The sequence below is a fragment of the Chiroxiphia lanceolata genome, chromosome 5, assembly GCF_009829145.1.
Source record: "Chiroxiphia lanceolata isolate bChiLan1 chromosome 5, bChiLan1.pri, whole genome shotgun sequence".
Taxonomy (NCBI): Eukaryota; Metazoa; Chordata; class Aves; order Passeriformes; family Pipridae; genus Chiroxiphia; species Chiroxiphia lanceolata.
In genome coordinates this window covers 17,102,950-17,122,248 of record NC_045641.1, presented here as the reverse complement: position 1 = coordinate 17,122,248, position 19,299 = coordinate 17,102,950, and the positions used below count along the sequence as shown (strand labels likewise).

The window sequence follows — 19,299 nt, the reverse complement described above, 5'->3', positions numbered from 1 at the left end:
ATTTACCTCACTGGTGTACTAATATAGTGCTAATGTGACATTAGATTAGTATAATATTATACATTGAATGGCTACTATAGTAGAAGTAGACATATCAGAAGTGGGTAACGATGATTTGAAGTTTTTATGTACGAATTACCACATACAGATTATATACTGTATTTAGGTTTTTTTAAAATACTTTTACCTTTTATTTTTTACCAAGAAAATGTTTATTTAGTTTTGTTTAGCATTTCAGAGGAAACTAGTATAGTCTATTCTGTCAGTAAAGTACAGAATAATAGGTCAGTAACACAGTTTATAAACCATATGCTCTCAATCCATGCCATAGTGCTTTGAGAATGTGTCAACACTCAGCGATTTCCTTACCCAGCTCAAAAGCATCTTGGAAGCACCCCGGGCAATGTCTCATATACAGCCATTGAGGGTTATCCGCTCCAAAATAGCTGTTAAAATCTGAATGGAAGAACCATAAATGATTCAATTGAAATCATGTCTGAAAATGCAAAAGGAAACGAACACAGAACAAACTATATAACATCAGTGGGTCTAACAGCGCGCACACCTGAAGATTTAGAACTGAAGACTTTGGTGTTTCCCCTTACACTCACCCTACTGTATCTAACAGCTACTTTAAGATGCTGAGAATAGTACTCATGAAATTGACTCTCACTGATTTTTAGAAGAGTTTTTTTGCATCATTTCAGATGCAAAGTTAACCAAACACATCCAGTTGCGTCTGATGTAAATGAAACTTAGTAAAACGGTCTCTCTCCCCACTCTCTTCTCTTCTTTTTGAAAGAGGTTAAGTATTCATATCTTCCCTACAAAGCAGTTATACTATAGTACACAGCACTTACCTAGCTATAGCCTTCCTAGTAAAACAGTGTTAAATAAGAACTTAAAGTCTAATGCACAAAATTCTGGATCCAGATACAGCTTGCTTTTTGGATTTTTTTTAACTTTATGAAGAAACATGGATAGAAAAAAAAAATCTTTTTTTTTTCACAGAAAACTAATGGAATTTTATTAAATCAGAACAAATCAAATCACCAAAACACATGACAATTACTTCTAGAAATGAGGGTCTAGCAAAAAGCAGTATACTTACTGGAATAATTGTTATGGTTAAAAAGGAGATCTTAGATTTATTTTGAATGACATTTTGTATTGTTTTTTCTTTGCCTACATGTAACAGATTTTTATTTTCTTCCATTAGGAACCACTAGGTTTTAAAATATTTTGTTTTCATAATCACTTCAGAACAATATAAGGGGCAATATGAGAAGCAGGTGTGTACTTTATGTAGTAAACTGAAGCATCAAATAGTATGAGCAAGATAACATCTAATTGTGTATTAAGTATCACCTAGAGATCAGCAAGGGAGAAGTTATTTTGCTGAAGTAAACATGTGCAACTGGTATCAATTCTACAGACATGCCATAGGTAAGATGTTTATCAAAATGTAGTCTTATCGAAATAGATAGAATCAGTATATGACCGATGATCTCCTATTGTAGGAAACAGCTGCAATTTACTTTGTCATAAGAAAAAGGCTTTACCCTTTCCAGATTATGTATCCCGCTGCTTCTTACATAGAGAAGCATTCTTGAGAAGGCAGTGACAAAAACCAAGTAATGCAACTGTAAGAGCTTCAGTATGTTTAGCTTTATTTTCCTTTTCCAGGTATACTACTGAAGATGTGTAATCTTCTTTTTGACAGACACAACATAAGACCAAAATTCTTTGACAGAAATTTGAATTTTCCACTGTCCGTGGTGATAATATTTTTTTAATTAGCTATAAGAACTGAATTTTGTAAACAGGTATCTTTTTTCTTATTTTTTTCCTCAGACTATAGTAATCTTTATCATCCCAATTATTTTTGTGTCATGCACACAGCATCTCAAAGAGGATTTGTTTGGCACAAGATATAAAAATTCCCTAATTTTTAAGAAGATAAAAGTAATCCTTTGAGTAACATTTTTCCTCATTTTGGTAGATATTTTAGTGTTGCTGCACTATAAAAATGTATTTTTAAAGGAAATTTTGGTAACAAAGAATTTTACTAAAATAATGCTCAATAAACATAAACATGAATAAACTAAAAATTCAAAAGACATGTTAGGGTATATAACAACTGAGACAAAATACTGGTTCACAAACAATTGTGAAATGAAGCTTCCTCTCCTTGACTTCATTGCTACCTTTTTATTCAATCCTGCATCAAGTAATATTATAAAATTTGGAATTCTGATTAAGAATCCCCTAAAACAGGTCCTGCATTTACTGACAAACTGAAAGAAAAGACGGCTGTACTGAGACTTTAGCTAAATCCAGAAAACAGCAATCCATGAAGCTGGGAGCAGCCTGATGGTTGTGCATTCAAGAAGATTGAGAGTTGATATTTGTGGGTCCTTTTGTAATAAGTTTTTACAACACTGCAATAGTATAGTTTACTTCTTTCTTTCATTTTTAGTTCTTCTATCCAGAGTAGTATATGTTATGTATGTATGAATACTACAGGATATCAACCCCATTCAGCGTCAGTGCTCATAGAGAGAAGAAAAAACCAAAAAATAATTACAAAGCTTTCTTCTCCTGCATTGTGAGGAAAGTCTTAAGCATAGCTTAAACTAACAGTCAACTTGAGAAGCATTTACACTATCACTCATATGGGAATGTTATTAAAAGCAATTCTATTCAGCACATATTCCAACAACAGGGGATGGATTTCACGGCAAGCAAGCAATCTCATGAACCAAATAAGACCTGTTCTCCTGTATGTTTACATCTTGTAATTAACTGCAACTCACTGATTTCCTACAGTTGGACAATTTTTAAGACCATGTCATTTCTCTGCATTTAATACAGTAGGAGAGGACATAGTATTTGTTCCCATCATTGGGACATTTATAAGGTCTCTATCTTCTAATGATCTCTTGCTTTCATAAACATTTTGGTTGAACTCAGCCCTCAAATTAAAAAGCTTTTCATGGAAGCACAACAGATGTCTTGTTTTCTGAGCCTCAAAAGTTGCATAGTCCTCATTTATTGTCCTCACTGACTGCTCACGTTATTCTAGATCTCTTACTTGCACAGTTTGTCTGCTGCCACTAGTTTCTACAAATAAAAAAACCCCAAGTTATAGCAAAACAAAATCTTTTATGAAGTCTTAGCAGAACATTTTCCCCTAGATTGGAAATCTCTCACCAAGTCCTCTACAAAAGCCTTGAAAATATGGAATACTCTTTTTCTGTTCCTTGGTGCTAATGCGCTGAACCCCATATTCAGATTTTAACACTGACCAGCACTCAGCCAGGCAGATTATCAAATCAAGTTAGAGTGGCTTACCAATTTACCTCACATCAGCACTAAAGCAATACCTTTTTAACCTGCTGTAACTGTGCAGTGTCTGAACCAAACACATGTGAGTGAAGGTTATTTCAGAAAGAAAGGACAGACTGAAAGCACAGCTTATAACCACAAGAAAAAAGTAGGGTAGACATTTGAGCAAACTGTTTAACTTTAAAGCCAATTAGGCAATGAAATTACTTGCCTGAGGAGGTAGTTTAGACAATGTAATGAGAAGTGTTTAAAATAGAATAAACTATTTGTGAGACAGATACAGATGTAAATAATCCTCCATGTTTTGAACTAGATAAATCAGGAGAAGTATCTTTTCTATTCAAATGTCTGACTACGAAATGGTATTCTCTTTCTTTGGGAACAGCTTTCAAACTTATGACTGTTTACACCTGTTCTGAATACTAAAGTGAAACTGCACTCCAAAAGGCAGTTTAACCTCGCTGTATCATTATAAAGTAGATTTATTCATAACAAGCATCTATGAAAAACTTCCAGCAAAAAAGTCCTTAGTCAGGGAGATGCACATTGTTGCAAAAATGGATTGTTTCTCTAAGTGCTTATATGGCCCCATCGCTATAGCATCCAAGAGCCTTACAAACATTAATGAATGTATTCTCACAACACCCCTGGGAGATAGAGATAGTATTATTAGCTAATGCACAAAGAGTAGCTTGTCCAAAGTCACACAGAAAGTCTGTGGCACAGCCAAGACTCAAAACTGTGATTTCCTGCCCATTGCTGTAACCATGACTATATTCTCCTGTCCATATACAGCATTTCAAAATATGTTACATATAACCTCAGATCTTTACACAATAAGCCTTTCTGTTCAGCTGTAGATTCAACCACTGACTTAATAAAGAAAAATAACTTTGTTTATCGGGAAGCTTCATTACAGCAACAAATTTGCAGGTTACTGAAACAATGACAGTTATATGGACCATAACTGGTACTTATATATGAGAGCAGAGAAAGAGAATTCCCTGATCATCACATTCAGAACAGGAGGCATCATATCCAGAACATGACTTTGATACCAAAATATTTTCCTTCAGATAATGTAAAGTATAACATTATACAGAGAAGTCTTGTTTTGAGAATAAAGGGAAGAAAAAAAAAAAAGAAAGAAAGAAAAAGAAAGGCTAGCTGTATTCCCTGAATAGTTCCTTTTGGATGAACTATTTCTGCAATAATAAGACACACACAGTATTTTCACTTTTAATGAGGTCGGATCTGGAGGGACAACTGCAGTAAGTGTATTTACACCTGAATATCAGAGAACAGAACTGGACTTATATATTTAATATTATAATCATGTAAATATATGATATCGAGAAAGAGAGAGAGAGATTTATTTTGGCAGTCATTTAGATTCATTTTGATTAATTCAGAGATCTGATGAAATGATAACAGGATTCTTCTAAATCAGAAACACAGCAACTTGTCTTTATTTTGACAGACGTGAAGCACAAGTATTACATTTTTCCAAAAGTGCTAAACAATTAAAAAAGAGAAAGTAGAGAACAACTGCAAATAATGGAAAAAGGTGTGAAGGTGTCGTGGATCACAAAGTGAATAATGTTCAAAAAAATACCCTATTGTTGTAAGGAAGTGGAATTCATTGGCAGAAACAAAAGACAAGGTAAGTAGTGTCTTCTGAAGTTCTCACCACAGCACTTTTCTCAGTTTGTGGCTCCATCTTTCAAGAAAGATGTAGATAAATTAGACCTCATTTTAATTCGAGCTACCAGTATAGGAAAGGGGATTTATATTAGATGCTAATTGAAAACAGCCCAGCTATCAGGACAGTTAAATGATGGACCTGTTTATCATTTATAGGGAATCCACATCTCAACACATGTTTAAGAACAAGTTAAATAAATACCCATTGGAGTGATCCTAATTCACATAAGAGAACAGATTTTATCCTCAGATCCATTTCAGCCTAACACATATATTTGATCACTGTAAAAATAGTACAAACAGTTATTCAGATCACTTACTGTCCAAGAATCCTTGTGGTAGAATCTCTTATTCCCTCTCTCCCCACCCCTATTACTTTTCTTTCCTCTTTTCTTTCTTCCTCCTTTCCTCCTTTCCCCATCAAGTATCTTTTCTTCAGCCTTCCCCCTGTTCCTTCTATATGCTTTTAAAATCACACATCCCTTCTTGGACTGGAAATTCCTGATGTGCCTACCTTTAGCACCCTTAGCATAAGGAACACCCTATTCTTAGAGACCAGATAGCTGTTCCCTACAGACTATATAAAGATCCAAATTCAGATAAAATACGATTTAAGCTCCTCATATCCTCACTACAGGACCAGAAAAATGCAGTGAGTGGGTACTTCTGGGTAATTTTTATTATAATTTTTATTACCAGAGTAATAGAAAAATTAGGAAGATAGTCTGTACATTAGCAAAATTATCAGATTAGATAAAAAGAGACTCTTGCTATTAAAGAGCTTAGGTGCTCATTAGGTTTCTGGAATAGCTTTTCATTTTCTCTGGTTCTTCCAAGTACAGGACAAGACTTTTTTGTCTGTTCACTACCATCACAGCTACCTGTTCACATTTCACATGCAAAAAAAACCCTGCTCTGATTTAATCTGTTACGTATGGATCACTCTGTTTCATAAAAAACAGCGTCACATGAAAGACAAAAGAGTGGTGTCCTGCACCATCAGTTTGTCTCATTTCTTTTGAGACTGTTGAAATAGGGGCTGGATGGAGAAAACTGGAAGTGCACTCAAATGAAAGAATAATAGGATTAAATAGTTCCTAGTTCTAAGTGAAATGCAGTCAAACAAGAGTGGAGAAACTATTTTTAACAAAGGACTAAAGGAAAACTTTAAACTTGGAGCACCCTCTTGGACTGTTTTGTAAAACTGAGATCAGGCCGTGTTTTCTGGTTAGAACAGGTTACTGTATTCTTTGTCCTGCTTTGTTCTCAGAGATATACAGCTGACTGGGAGAAACTATTCAGTTATCTGAAATTATAGACAAGCCATATTATTATCAACAAATGTATTTTAACTTTTTGAAATAGCAGCCTACAGAGCTGCTATTAAGGAGGAGTATGGTCCCTTATACAAAAAGTTCATTTTCACTTGGAGTATGAGTTATTAGAATGTCTATATTTATGTGCAGTTTAGAAATGGCAGTATAAGGGATTAATTAAAAACCTGCCTCATATGGCAAGTCTAGAAGTGCACACGTGGAGCAAAGTCCTCACTCGAGGAGAAAAACAGCCTTTGCCTAGAATGTGCAGGAACCTGCAGGATGCTTTTCAGACAATCTGGAAAGAAAGACTACTGAAGTTAAAGTGGGTACCAGAGAGCCCACTTACAAGATGTTAGCAAGGGCCCTCTGCTGTGAAGTTTGTGGAGTGCCTGGCCAAACACTAATGAAGAAAGCCACAGGAATCCCATACTGGAAAGTGAAAGTTAAGCTGTTAAATATGAACATATGGAGCTAGGCAAGCTGTAGGAGTCCCAGCTAGTTGTGAAGGTTTAGACAATAGCACTCGTCATTCCTCACAGAATGATCAAATCAATGAAAGGAGTCTCAGAATTGTGAGTATCAGCTAAAATGGATGGCTTCACTTAAAATGGGCAACCACTATCGACATAACCAGCAAAAGGATTTATAACAACTCAATGAACAAAAAAAAACGATAAAATTTCACTTGACATTTGGTCATGATCAGCATTGTGCTCATTTTACCAGGAGCTAACAGATTGTCAACAACATGTAGGGGTAAGATCTTAGAGAATGGTACAAGCAAAGCAAATCCATTCTCTCTCACGAAAGGTGTCACTTTCATTGCTTACATTAATAATCTCTGATACGGTAAAACAATCCTTAAAGAGTCGTGGGGTCATTTTCTGTTACTTTTGGTTTTGTTTGGTTTGTTCTGTGTCTATGCTTGACTGTGGGAAAGTACATAGTCTTTCTGTCTTCACAAAGAAAGCAATGGCCCAGTGAGTGAGAAAAATGTGAGGAATCACTGCTAGACAGCACATAGAAGCTCAAAGTGAAAACACGAGTCTGCCTCAAGTAGCTTCATTTCACTGAAAAACAGATAACTTTCTCTAATTTCACAGTGTCACAGAATCACAGAGCAGTTGAAGTTAGAAGGAACTTCTGAAGATCATCCAGTCAAATCTCCCTACTCAAGGTCAACTGGTGATGCAGGTCACTCAGAACTGTTTCCTCTGTGAGGATGCAGATCACCACACCCTGGTGAACATCCTGTTCCAGTGTTCAATCACCCTCACAGATGAAAAAAAAACAAAAACCAAAACCAAAATTAAGTTTCTTGCATTTCAATTTATGCCCATTGTCTCTTTGTCACCTCATAATAATTTAGGCAAAACTTAACCAAAATAGAAGAAATCAAAGGAAACTGTTTCTAAGAGAAGAGGGTGACAGAAGCTGTTGTTGTTCAGCTTAACAGTAGCATGCAATACTAGCTAACACATGTATCTACATGCCACTACAGCAAAGATATTTCTTCCATGGGCTTTCATGTCCACAGAAATTATACTGCAGTCAACTCCACATGAGTCCTGGCAATAAGCTACATGGATAATGTGTTCTTGCTCCTAAACTTTATTTATTATTTATGTTACATGCTTAGTAGGAAAATGACACCTACCTGACTAAGAAATAGAAATCTTCAAAACACTGCCAAAAGTTTATACTAAGGCAGCTAACAGTAAGGCAGCTAACAGTAATAATTGCTAAAACTGAAGGTTTAAAGGAACACTTTAAATCCCATGTGAAACACGCATATAGCATATGAAAAATGCAAATATCAATATGATTTTCAAAGTTTGCTCAAAATATCAGAGATTAAATTCCTAAAGACTGAGTAAAGAGGTTAAGGAAAATTAGAGCAAAGTGTTAATTGCATCTTTAAAATTCTTCTGATTTTATTTTGTTCAATTAAAGATTAATACTTTGAACTTTTTATCACTAGTGAGTAACATAGGAGAGTAAAATCACATTCCAAAACAAAGGATTTGCAGAGAAGCTGAGAGACAATATCACATCATGCTCTAAATGTATGTAAAAAATTAAAGGAAAAGATAAATAAATAAAATAAAGTGATACCTTAGTTTGCTTCCTCTCCCAAGCATTAAAGCAGAAACACTTCAAGGAAGGACTTTATCACAACCCTCCTGAAGGTTTCCATGACCCCAAGGATGTAGCGTGTTCCACAAGAAAGAATAGCACTACAAATAATTGTAATCAATAATATTCATTATAAAAGCACTTTCAAAAACTCTTATCTGATCATTTCTATATAGTTATTGCATCCTAATGCTTTCTGTGCCCCTTGCCCCACGCTCCCATTGCAGCACTGCCGCCTCGCGCTGCCATGAGCTGTCCCTTCAGCACCACAACCCACCACAGCAGCTGTTGTACTTCTTAAACCCCTCCAATCTACTCCAGCCGTTAATCGTCTCATAGAACAAGAGGGCTACCACCATATTCCGACTCTAGAGATATACATCTAAAAGACATTTCAGCTACTCAAATTGAGTTCTGAGTTACACACATGTAAAATCAGTCATTTAGAATGAAACAGAAACACTGATAATTTTATAAACCACTATTTTTATAAAAGACAAAGAAATTCCTTCAAAACTACGTATTTGATAAATCTGTATGTGTTTGAAAATCCTGTCAGAGCTGCAAAGCAAGAAATAATTTCTTCTCAACAACTGAGCATGCATAATAGAATTCCTTTAAACAGCCAATTAATTTTACCAAACCCCACATTATAAAAATTCACTGTTTATATAGGTGATAAAACTAGATTTTCCTTCCAAAACATTTAAGCATCTTTGTGACAAAAAATACCTTCTCTGTAAGCACTAAAAAGATCATCTGAAGCAATGTCTTTGATGTGCTGCAGAACCGTGACTGTCAACAGAAAAAATGCACATACATGATGAGAATAAAAAGTCCAGGTTTAAAGCCAGCACTAACTTCAGATTAAGACTCCAGATAGACCATACAAATAGTTCCAAATTATTTGTCTTCTATTGAATATTTATACCTACAAACACTCTTGCAAATTCCAGGTGTAACTGAAGTATGATAGTTAAAAAGAAATTAGGTTTGCTCCTTGTTGATGTGATGAAGAGATTGTTCATACTGGAAAGTTCAGAACTCCACCTTGTGGTGATAATTTTAACTATATCTTGAAAACATCTGGGGAGACAGAAAGGAACACTGAGATGCAATCAGGGAAAGCAGGAGAAATTCAGGTTTGAACTATGGTGAATAAATTCTATTGAGGTTTATTTGAAGAACCTTAACATTCACTTAAGATGTGAGGCAATGCAAAACCACATAATGTTTTCTTCCAGAACAACACAATGTGTAATATTCACTGTGAAGACAGATAGGTTTCCATCACTGCTTCACTTTTTCTGTCAAGCCAAATGACTGAAAGTTAGCACATACCTATGTTTACAGAGATCACTCTATGGGTTCCTTTAGCTTTCTTCTAGCAAAAAATGCCAAGCATTCTGCTGGATTTGAATTGTTTAAGGAAATCTAGACTGACCATCACCCATGCAATAAATGAATAAAAATTTTAAATAAATAAATGCTTTATGCAATAAATAGCACATAATCAACAACACAAATTCCATCACTCAATGTTTCTATATTAAAAGCAAATAGCCTTCTAGCAAAATATCCGTCATTTTTATTACTAAAACAATATGAAGGCAACAGAGAATCTAAGCCTCTGGAAATTTTCTCAAACCAAAATGATCATAGAATCAGACTGATGCACAGAAGCTGAAAAGTCCATATGCAGATACAAAAAAAGGTTCCAGGTGCTGCCATTTTATTTCTATGCTGAAAAAAAAATAAGGCAAAAAGGCAAGAAAATGATGGTTTTATTTATAATGTGGTGGTTTAATTTTTCATTATACTACAGAATAGGAGGTTTAAGGGTGACAATTTGGTCAAACAAGCTAATATGTCAAATTCCTACAATTCTGCAGATGTTCTGATTTATAGTTGTTTTTGGTTTGTTTTTTTTTGGTTAAGCACAATAGATTTTGGAGATTCCTGTTTCCTTTCATTATACTGTCGAGTTGTAACTGAGAATCATATGCTCTACTGCTGATGTATCTTTGTAGAAAACATAAATGGAATTAGCTCAGTTATTAAAAAAAGCAAACCAAAATACTACAAATTTATTTAGTAATACCATTTGGTTTGTCTGTTTGCTTACACTATTAGTTTAATTAATTATTTTACACAGAAAAATCATTACCATTCAAAAAAAGTCTTTTCCTGAGGAAGAGTCCATTATTTGAACCTCTTCAGTCACAGAAATGCTTAAAGTAAAAAAAAAAACAACAATGAATCTTGCCTGCTAGAGATCCTCTGCTTTTCAGTGTAGGCAGCAAACCCTCATTTCTGGCCAGATATTCTTTCATTACTGGAAGTACCAGTGTGTTGCAAGAGATATGAATAGTTCTACATATCATCGCATACAACCTGAAGGAGAACACATCATTACTATTCCTTTGTATGCATGTCTAATCCCTTACACACCAACAGGAGTCTCCTGCAGGAGGAGGATACTGAGAGCAAAATAAAGACACGCTGCCTGAGTTCATGAAGTGTTTGAACTGTGCTCTCAGGCACATGGTCTGATTCTTGGGGTGTCCTGAACAGGGCCAGGAGTTGGACTCGATGATCCTGATGGGTCCCTTCCAACTCAGTATATTCTATGATTCTGTGCTAATCTTCTTAAAGAAGACATTAGAAACAGAGTCTTAAAAAAGTCCTCCTCTGTTTACTGTACATCAGAGACCATTGTCCCCTAACAGCTCACACTGAAAAACAATATCTGCAGGCAAGCACTGTGCACCCTTAGAGTAAATATTATTTCAGAAGACCACTAAAAAACAAGGACCATAACTTTTCCACAAAAATGAGTTCAAGCCTGTCCTTGGCATATAACCTCATGGAACACTATGTGAATAGAGTCTTTAAAATTAATCCATTACTATAAACAAACTTACATAATCCTAATATATGAGGTACATGCCCACTGGTACATTTCTATTCTGACATGAAAGTAGTAGGAAAAGCAATAAATAGCTTACTTACAAGGATTGCAGACAACTATAAATGTTCAGGTCATGACAGAAGGAACGTTTTACCCATCAAAGAAGAATCAAATCTACAAAGCATCTATAAAGAATAGTAAGCTTTCATTAGTTTTTAGCATGGTTGCCTCAATGGAATGTTGCTACCATTATTCTGTGTTGCACAAACAAAACCACCAGAAGGAAGGCCTGCCAAAGTTATGCATTCAATTGCAGCAGAACTCTACAAGACAATAAAGGCTTTAATGGAAGGAATTAAATACTTTTCTTATCTTCCTTTGGTTTCTATAATGACCAATGCACCCTACCTTGAGGCAGCTGAATTAAAATTGAGCTCAGTGTATGAATTATTGAAACATAATAGACATTAGGAAAAATGCACAACCAGAAAAGCGCATCATACCAACACTTCTCCAAACTCCAAACATGTAAATTTGCACTTTAATGTGCTTCAGTTACCAGGGTAATAAAAGGTTTCCTAGATCTCCTCACCTTTCAGCCTCATCTTTTCCCCAGCAATAAGCCTCCCTCTCTCTACTACACTCATATTCCTGCTGCTAGCCTGCCCACAGAGCTCTCCTCACAACAGCAAAGTAGACACAACTTTCCTTTGGGACTTTGATATTTCTCTATCTTATTTTCAGAATTTCCAAGTTCAAAAATCACCAGATACCCATGTAACTTCTCTGCTTTATGCTGCATAAGCATAAAAAGAGAAAACAATAGAGAATAATGGCAAGTAAAGCCCTATACTGGGTTATTACCTTCTGGGCTCTGATGGATTTACATAGCTTGTAAATGTATTATTTTTGTTTCAGTATTTCAAATGCCCACTTCTAAAGATGGTTTATATATGCACTCTATCTATGACAGTACTTAATTTTTTATTACAATTTTTATGATACGAGTTCTAGAAAGAATCCACTGGCAATAACTTAGGGCTAATTTCCATGTGAGAAATTCTTTTCTCAGCAAACTTAGCCTACATGCCTGTATCACAGCCAAATTTCTACACAAAACAATAATCAGAATCCATTTAAGTGCTTGCTTTCATTGTTGTCAGTTGGATATGGACTGTCTGTAATTACAGATTTTCAACAAGCCAGCAAGATTTTTTTTCAGTTTCTTAGGGATTCCACTCATTTGCCAAGGGCCAAGGAGTTCAGCTGAGCAGTGTTTAGGTACCTTCTCCTGTGCTGAACCCAAGTATTGCACCTGCTCTGGTACTGCCTCTTGCTGACTGCAAGATGCTACCCTTTTGCAAAGCCACCATTTGTGCCTTACTCAGCACCATTAGCCAATGTAACTGACAATCCCTCGCATCAGGAGAAAACATAGAAGTAGTTTAAGAAAATATACTTCACAGTAGAAATTCCACCTTTGAAAGCAAACCCTTACAAAACTAAACAGAATAAAGCCCTGTAAGCAGAACTTACGTTTCTTGAACAAAGAAAATTAAGAAATTCTAAAAAGCAGATGTATAAGGAAAGGATCTTAATAAGACTTGTTCAATAAATTCCACACAGTGTTTCTGACAAAATGCATTAAAAACTATAGAGCTTTCTCAGTGATCTTAAATGGCATTGCTTACTAAAGTTATTAAGTAGTATCCATGTCAGAATCCGTATATTCTGTTGTGAACTACCATGAATGACAAAGCAAGCCCCCAGTTTAGAACAATTAGCTATGTCAATAATAGGTTATTTGCACATGGTTATTCATCGTGCTCAGGTAGTCAAGAACACTATTCACACTGATGAGAATTTAAGTCCAACTTGCAATTTAATATTTGTAAGCATATACGTGCAAAATTTGTTAGAATATATGTGGCACTTCATATATGATGTTCATTTTCCAAAGAGCAAATTTTTCTAATTTATCAAATATTTCTGATATGTATGGCTAAAACCATGGGTATGTTTCCCTTCTGTAAAAAATACAGGCAATAAAGCACAGCAAAACCTTAGACAACCATTCCTAAACTAGCTTCATTGAAACCCTGGAAACTCAGATGCTTTTCCCTTAGAAACATGGTATCTCATCAGACCAACTTCTCACCTGGGTATGATCTCATTTCCAAGAAGCAGTAAGTATTCCTGCTTATGGATGACAACTTGAAAATGACTGATACTGTAAAATGGCTTTATTTAGACTTAAAAGAGCAATCACAGAAACCAACACATACGTTAACTACGACTGCATTTTTTAAAGTATTTCTAAATTTTACGTATGTTAATATTATATAGAAATATATAGAGTTTTCTTTACAAAAAAATTCAAGTTTGTTTAAAAGCAAGCCAAATTAAGTACAAAACAAATAAAAATATGATAATCAGATAATTTACTTGTCAATTTAGTAGTTTAATGCTGAAATAAAATAAGAAAACAATAATTTGTTTTAAATATCATAGTTTGATTGCAAATAGCATAATTTATGATTAAAAGCTTTACATTAATTTGGCACAAAGTCTGGTTTAATCTTACTATCTCTGGTTCTGATATATGTTCCTGATATATGTTCCTGATATATGCAGTTATAGATGAACTGCAATATATTTTTTAAAGAAAAGTAAATACATAAGGAAAAATTATTTGTTCTTTTTCTTACTGGTTTGGTTAAACTAAAAGAATTTATGTGAGAAAAATCTGCCAATACTAAGTATAGTGCTTTCTTTTTGGTAGAAAATTACTAGGCATAGTACCAAAAAGACAAATATAATGCACCGAAAACCTTTTTACTTCCAGGAAAGGAGGAGGAGGTAGCAGAAAATGTCATTTGAAAATGTCATGGGAAAGTGTAGTACTGTCTGCTGCATTTATAGTAATTACAAAGGAAATGAAAATAAAAAACAGCAATTAGAGACCTTCTCAAACATTTATAATATTCAAGGAGAAAGGATGAAAAACTGATTTCTGACTTCAGACAAATTTCTGCCATTTTTTCAATCCTTCTCACTATCCTCTTTTTCCTCACTTCAAGTTATCCAAGATTTGTTCACAGGATTTTCTTAAGTTCCCAGTGCTGCAGTAAAAATAATTAGGCATAAAAAAGCTCCTATACTCTGAAGGGTAGTTGTCATCAGTCAATTGTGAAGGCACAATATAAGCACGACAACTGCTTCCAATTTGGTGCATGGTTCAAAGCAGATACAAACATTCCATTTGTGGTTGTTGGCAGAGGCAGGGTAATAGGCAGTACTGAACATCCACTTCTGTTAGCAATGTGCCAAAGCAGAATTCTGCACAAGAAAATGTTACAATTCTCTTTGGAAATACAAAATCCAGAGGAAATCATGCTAATAGAAAGCAGCATTACTCATAAAGTATAGGTATTTTGTGTATGGGATTATATTTATAAAAAGGTCATAAGCAACGGTTTATTCACATTTCAATTATTTTTTAAAATCTCAAAATTTTCCACACTGTTCTAATAGCAGTCATACTGTGTTGATGTCCAATAGCCACTACCTAAAATATCCACTACAAAAACACAGCATTAGGGTGTAGCACAGAGAGAAATGTAGAATTTTGTACATCGGTGAACTACCAATAGGGGACAACTTGAAAAATAATGGAACATAACTTCCCTGCCTTTATATACCTTTTACATATTCCTATTATTTAGAAGAGCTCTTTAATGTAAAAAATAAAAACAAAACAAAAACAATAACAAAAGGAAAAACCCCTAATAACCAAACTAGACAGACAATTCTATTTCACATTTTCAGATAAGAAATTACAGGAAACTCAAATTTCTCCCAATAAGATATACAGCCCTTGACCATTCTGCTGAATTCCAGGAAGACAATTGAGGTTTTCACATCTTAAAATGGGAAGTGGCAGGCTCACTCAAACAGCACTAAATATAGAAAGCTTACTGGGCCCTGAACTACAGAGCTCAGAATATAAGGTCTTTTGAGCAAAGTCTTACAAATAGAGTGATGTGAGAAGTGTCCCCTGCTCTAGATCAGTACCAGAATATCTCCAGCATAGGTTACAACACTACAAAGAGTGTAAATTGACACCTTCCTGACACCTGATGCACATTTCTTGCCATTAGACTATAGGCTCAAACACTGGCTGCTGGTATATTTGCAAGGCAGAGTAGTCAGTAGGGCCCTAGCAATAATGAGATGTACAAGACTATTTATCATGTAAATACCAACTAGGCAAATATCAGCAGTTTTTAAAAGCAATGTCTGATTATACCATCAATTCTCCTACCCCGTCAATTTACTGATAATCTGGAAAGCAAGAAAAAATAAAACAAAATATCATGCCAAATTATATAGGGGATTATGAAAAGCAAAATCTACTTACATAATGATTATTAGCCTGGATGGCTTTGCCTGATGTTTTGGGGCAGATGTCTTAACTTGTAGAAATTAAAATACATATTAATATAATCACCAAAACAAGGATCATTGTCAAAACATGAAAAGCAACAGTAATGACTGTAAGGATTTTTCAGCTTAGAGGGAACATTTGAGGATATGATGGTGGTTGACAAAATCATGGTGACTTGGGGGAAATAGATAGGGACCAGCTATTCTTTGTCTCTTCTGGTACAAAAATGTGGGAGTATCAAATGAAGCTAGCAGCACTCATGCTCTAGGGAAACAAAAGTATATAATTCTCAAAACAAGTAGATTTGCAATGTTGCGGATGGATTCAAGACAGGGCAAAAAGAAAGAAAGTTTCATCGAGAATTACTAATGTAACAAAACACATCAGAAGCAGAAAAACTACTAATCCAGGAAAAGCTGGGAGACTTGTACTCAGACATACCATATATGCTTGTCCTGTTTTCACCCCTCCTGAGCACCAGCCTATGAGTGTTATTGGAGACAGGAGAGAAGAGGACCATTGAGCTGAACACAATGCTTAGGTTCTCACATTCTTAAGATTTCTTAAAATCTTTTATTTTCTTTGCAATAAATAAGGGAATGAAACAAAAACCCCAACATTTTCCTTAACATTTTACACTTACGTTGTGGTTTAAGCACAGTTGGCAACCAAGCCCCGCACAGCCACTCGCTCACTCCACCACCAGAGGGATGGGAGAGAGAATCAGAAGGGTAAAAGTGAGAAAACTCATGGGTTGAGATAAAGACAGTTTAACAGGTAAAGCAAAAGCTGCGCATACAAGCAAATTCAAACAAGAAAATCATTCACCATTCCCATGGGCAGACGGGCAGGTGTTCAGCCATCCCCAGATAAACAGGGTTCCGTCACACATAATGGTTACTGGGGAAGACAAATGCCATCACTCCAAGTGTCTCTCACTTTCTTCTTCTTCACCCAGTTTCCACCAGTTTTTATGATGCCATATGGTATAAAATATCTCTTGGATCACTGGTGGAATGGTACGAGAAGCAGAAAAGGCCTTGACTCTGTGTGAGCACTGCTCAGCGACAATTAAAACATTTCTACATTATCAACATAATTTTCAGCACAAACGCAAACCATAGCTCCATACTAGTTACAATGATGAAAATCACCCCTGCCAAAATCAGCCCAGCTTGCATATTATCCTTTTAATTTAAAGAGTACCTTTACACACTAAAGAATGTACCCTTTTTTGGTCTATTCAGGAGACTTCACTTAAAGTACTCCTACTTATTCGTATAGGATTAGGATGACCAAGATACTTTCTCCACACATTTTCACTTTTATAAAAAATACAATCAAGTGTCTTTATGATCTACGTTACAAGTCACTGACATACTTCAATACTTTTTGTCTCACTACATATTTTCAATAGGTCTCTGATGTCCCTATATGGAAAGCCTGATTGCCATAAAGGTACAGCAGCCTGGAAGCCAATTGTGATTTCATACAAGGATACTACACTCATATCCTTTTGTGGCCTTTTGCAGTAAGCACCAGACTAAAAATAATTCTTGGCATTTAAAATCTAAGCCAATTTTTTACTGCCACTTTCACTCATCTTTGATAAATTAAAAAAACAGAGACCTTACAGTAGTTGTAGTCCAAGATCAGATCTTGGCTTATGGTATACATCATATATTATGTTTAGCTGACTCTTCTCATTATGAATGCAAGGAAAGTTCCAGGGTGGTGCACAAAAGGTGTAAGTCATTTCTCCAGGGTACGGACAAATAATTTTCTGAAATTTGAGGCATCCAATTTTATATTACTGGAAATAATTAACATTGCTGGTGTCCATTCTCTCATTTAACCCTCTGCTGGTTTTGATTTGAATGCATATGTTCCTTCAATAGAGGGGCTTTTAAACATCCTAGTTTTGCATTTAGACTATTAGATTATTTACTTTCCAAATTTTTAGCTATTGCTGAATTGAGATTGTGACGTTACCAAGATAGATATTTATTTCTTCACCATTGTGTAAGATGTAACTTTTTTTTTTTTTAACTATTACATTTACACCCTAGATTCCAAGAAATTTTGCTTTTTAGTAATCTTGAGAAATACAGAATGGGTTTATTAGTCAAAGGTCTATTAAGCAGTTTCAGTTCACTCTTCTGTCCTCAAATTCAACAGATCATTGCCATGACTGAATTGTTTACAGTACTTCAAAGAGGATTTGTGAAATTTATACTTCATTTTCAAAGCACTAACTATACTTGTAGATTGTTCTTAAAGAGCAAATACATTTCTAATTTCAACAAAAGTGATGTATTATAATAGAGTATTTAATATGCTATGCTGTTAACATTTCTTTCAAATATAACGTAAATGCTTCAAACACATTGTAAAAATAATGTAAGCAGCATTTATGGAAATCAGAACAAAGTTATGTTTTATGTCATACACTTACAGTAAATACACATTGCAAAGATAAATGCATAAAAAATTTTCTTTCACAAAATGTCAGCTTTTGTTATTAAAAAGAAAAGGTCATCTGGTATTTAGAATATTTCTGTGCATGGATTCTATACTTTGTATAGACTGAATAAATTCAAATAGGTATTTTCTAAAAGTTATCAAGATTATAAATAAATTTAAATACATAAACTGACCCAGATTTTGCATTGTCCCCAGAGATACAACCCCCAGATCCAGCAGAACAGTGGCCATCTAAAAGCACATTGTTAGATATGCTTAACAATGCTAATCATAAATGTTAAGTGCTCCAAAAACTGCTATGATTTAGTTTGTTGAAGACATTTGGGAATCCTTCTTCTTTGGTAAAATTAATTAAATTAGGAACATTAGACTTTCATGGTACAACAGAGGGAAATTTTAGTATGAAGAAGCTCTTTGCAACAAGTTCATTTGGGAATACCATGTCTCAAATGGTACCTATTCAAATAATTTTATTTTTAAAACAGATCATATATATCCTTCCACTATGGCTCATAATGAATAAGCAATAAATTATTTAAAAATACTTAAGTTTTTTTATAGTTGCATCTGATTCATTTACACAGAGTGAGTCAGAAGAATTCAGAAGAATTTTCCCTACAACAAGATTTTAACTTTTAAAATTTCATTAAGTAAAATTTTTTTTAGTAATGCTGTAATCTAAACTCAATAGGATATTTGCCCATACCCATATTTCTTGTGGAACAGATTCCCTTACATCCCTTGCTATTTTGGTTTAGGTCCACACTGCCTGTGTTACTCTGAAGAATGTATTAGACTCAGTATAAAGTATGTATTTGTTGTCATATAAACTTTGTGTTTGTTATAGGTCAGAAATTCAGGAGAATTTTTCTTCCCCTGCTCCACTCCAAGGAAAAACGGAGTGAGTAGGGGAAGGGAGGTCATTAGCTCTACCAAGGGGAGAGGCAGTC

General features: G+C 34.8%; 1 protein-coding gene across 7 annotated transcripts in view; it reads right to left on the bottom strand.

Annotated features, from left to right (window-relative positions):
• Positions 1–19,299, bottom strand: part of TAFA5 (TAFA chemokine like family member 5) — a 507,380-nt gene that overhangs the window by 398,786 nt on the left and 89,295 nt on the right. For 6 of the 7 annotated variants that reach the window (XM_032688532.1, XM_032688533.1, XM_032688537.1 and 3 more), the window contains exon 2: positions 370–456. The exons of the other annotated variant lie outside the window; for it this stretch is intronic. In XM_032688532.1, the coding sequence (XP_032544423.1) occupies positions 370–456 (87 nt within the window). The remainder of the gene's footprint in view (positions 1–369; positions 457–19,299) is intronic. 7 annotated transcript variants of the gene reach the window in all.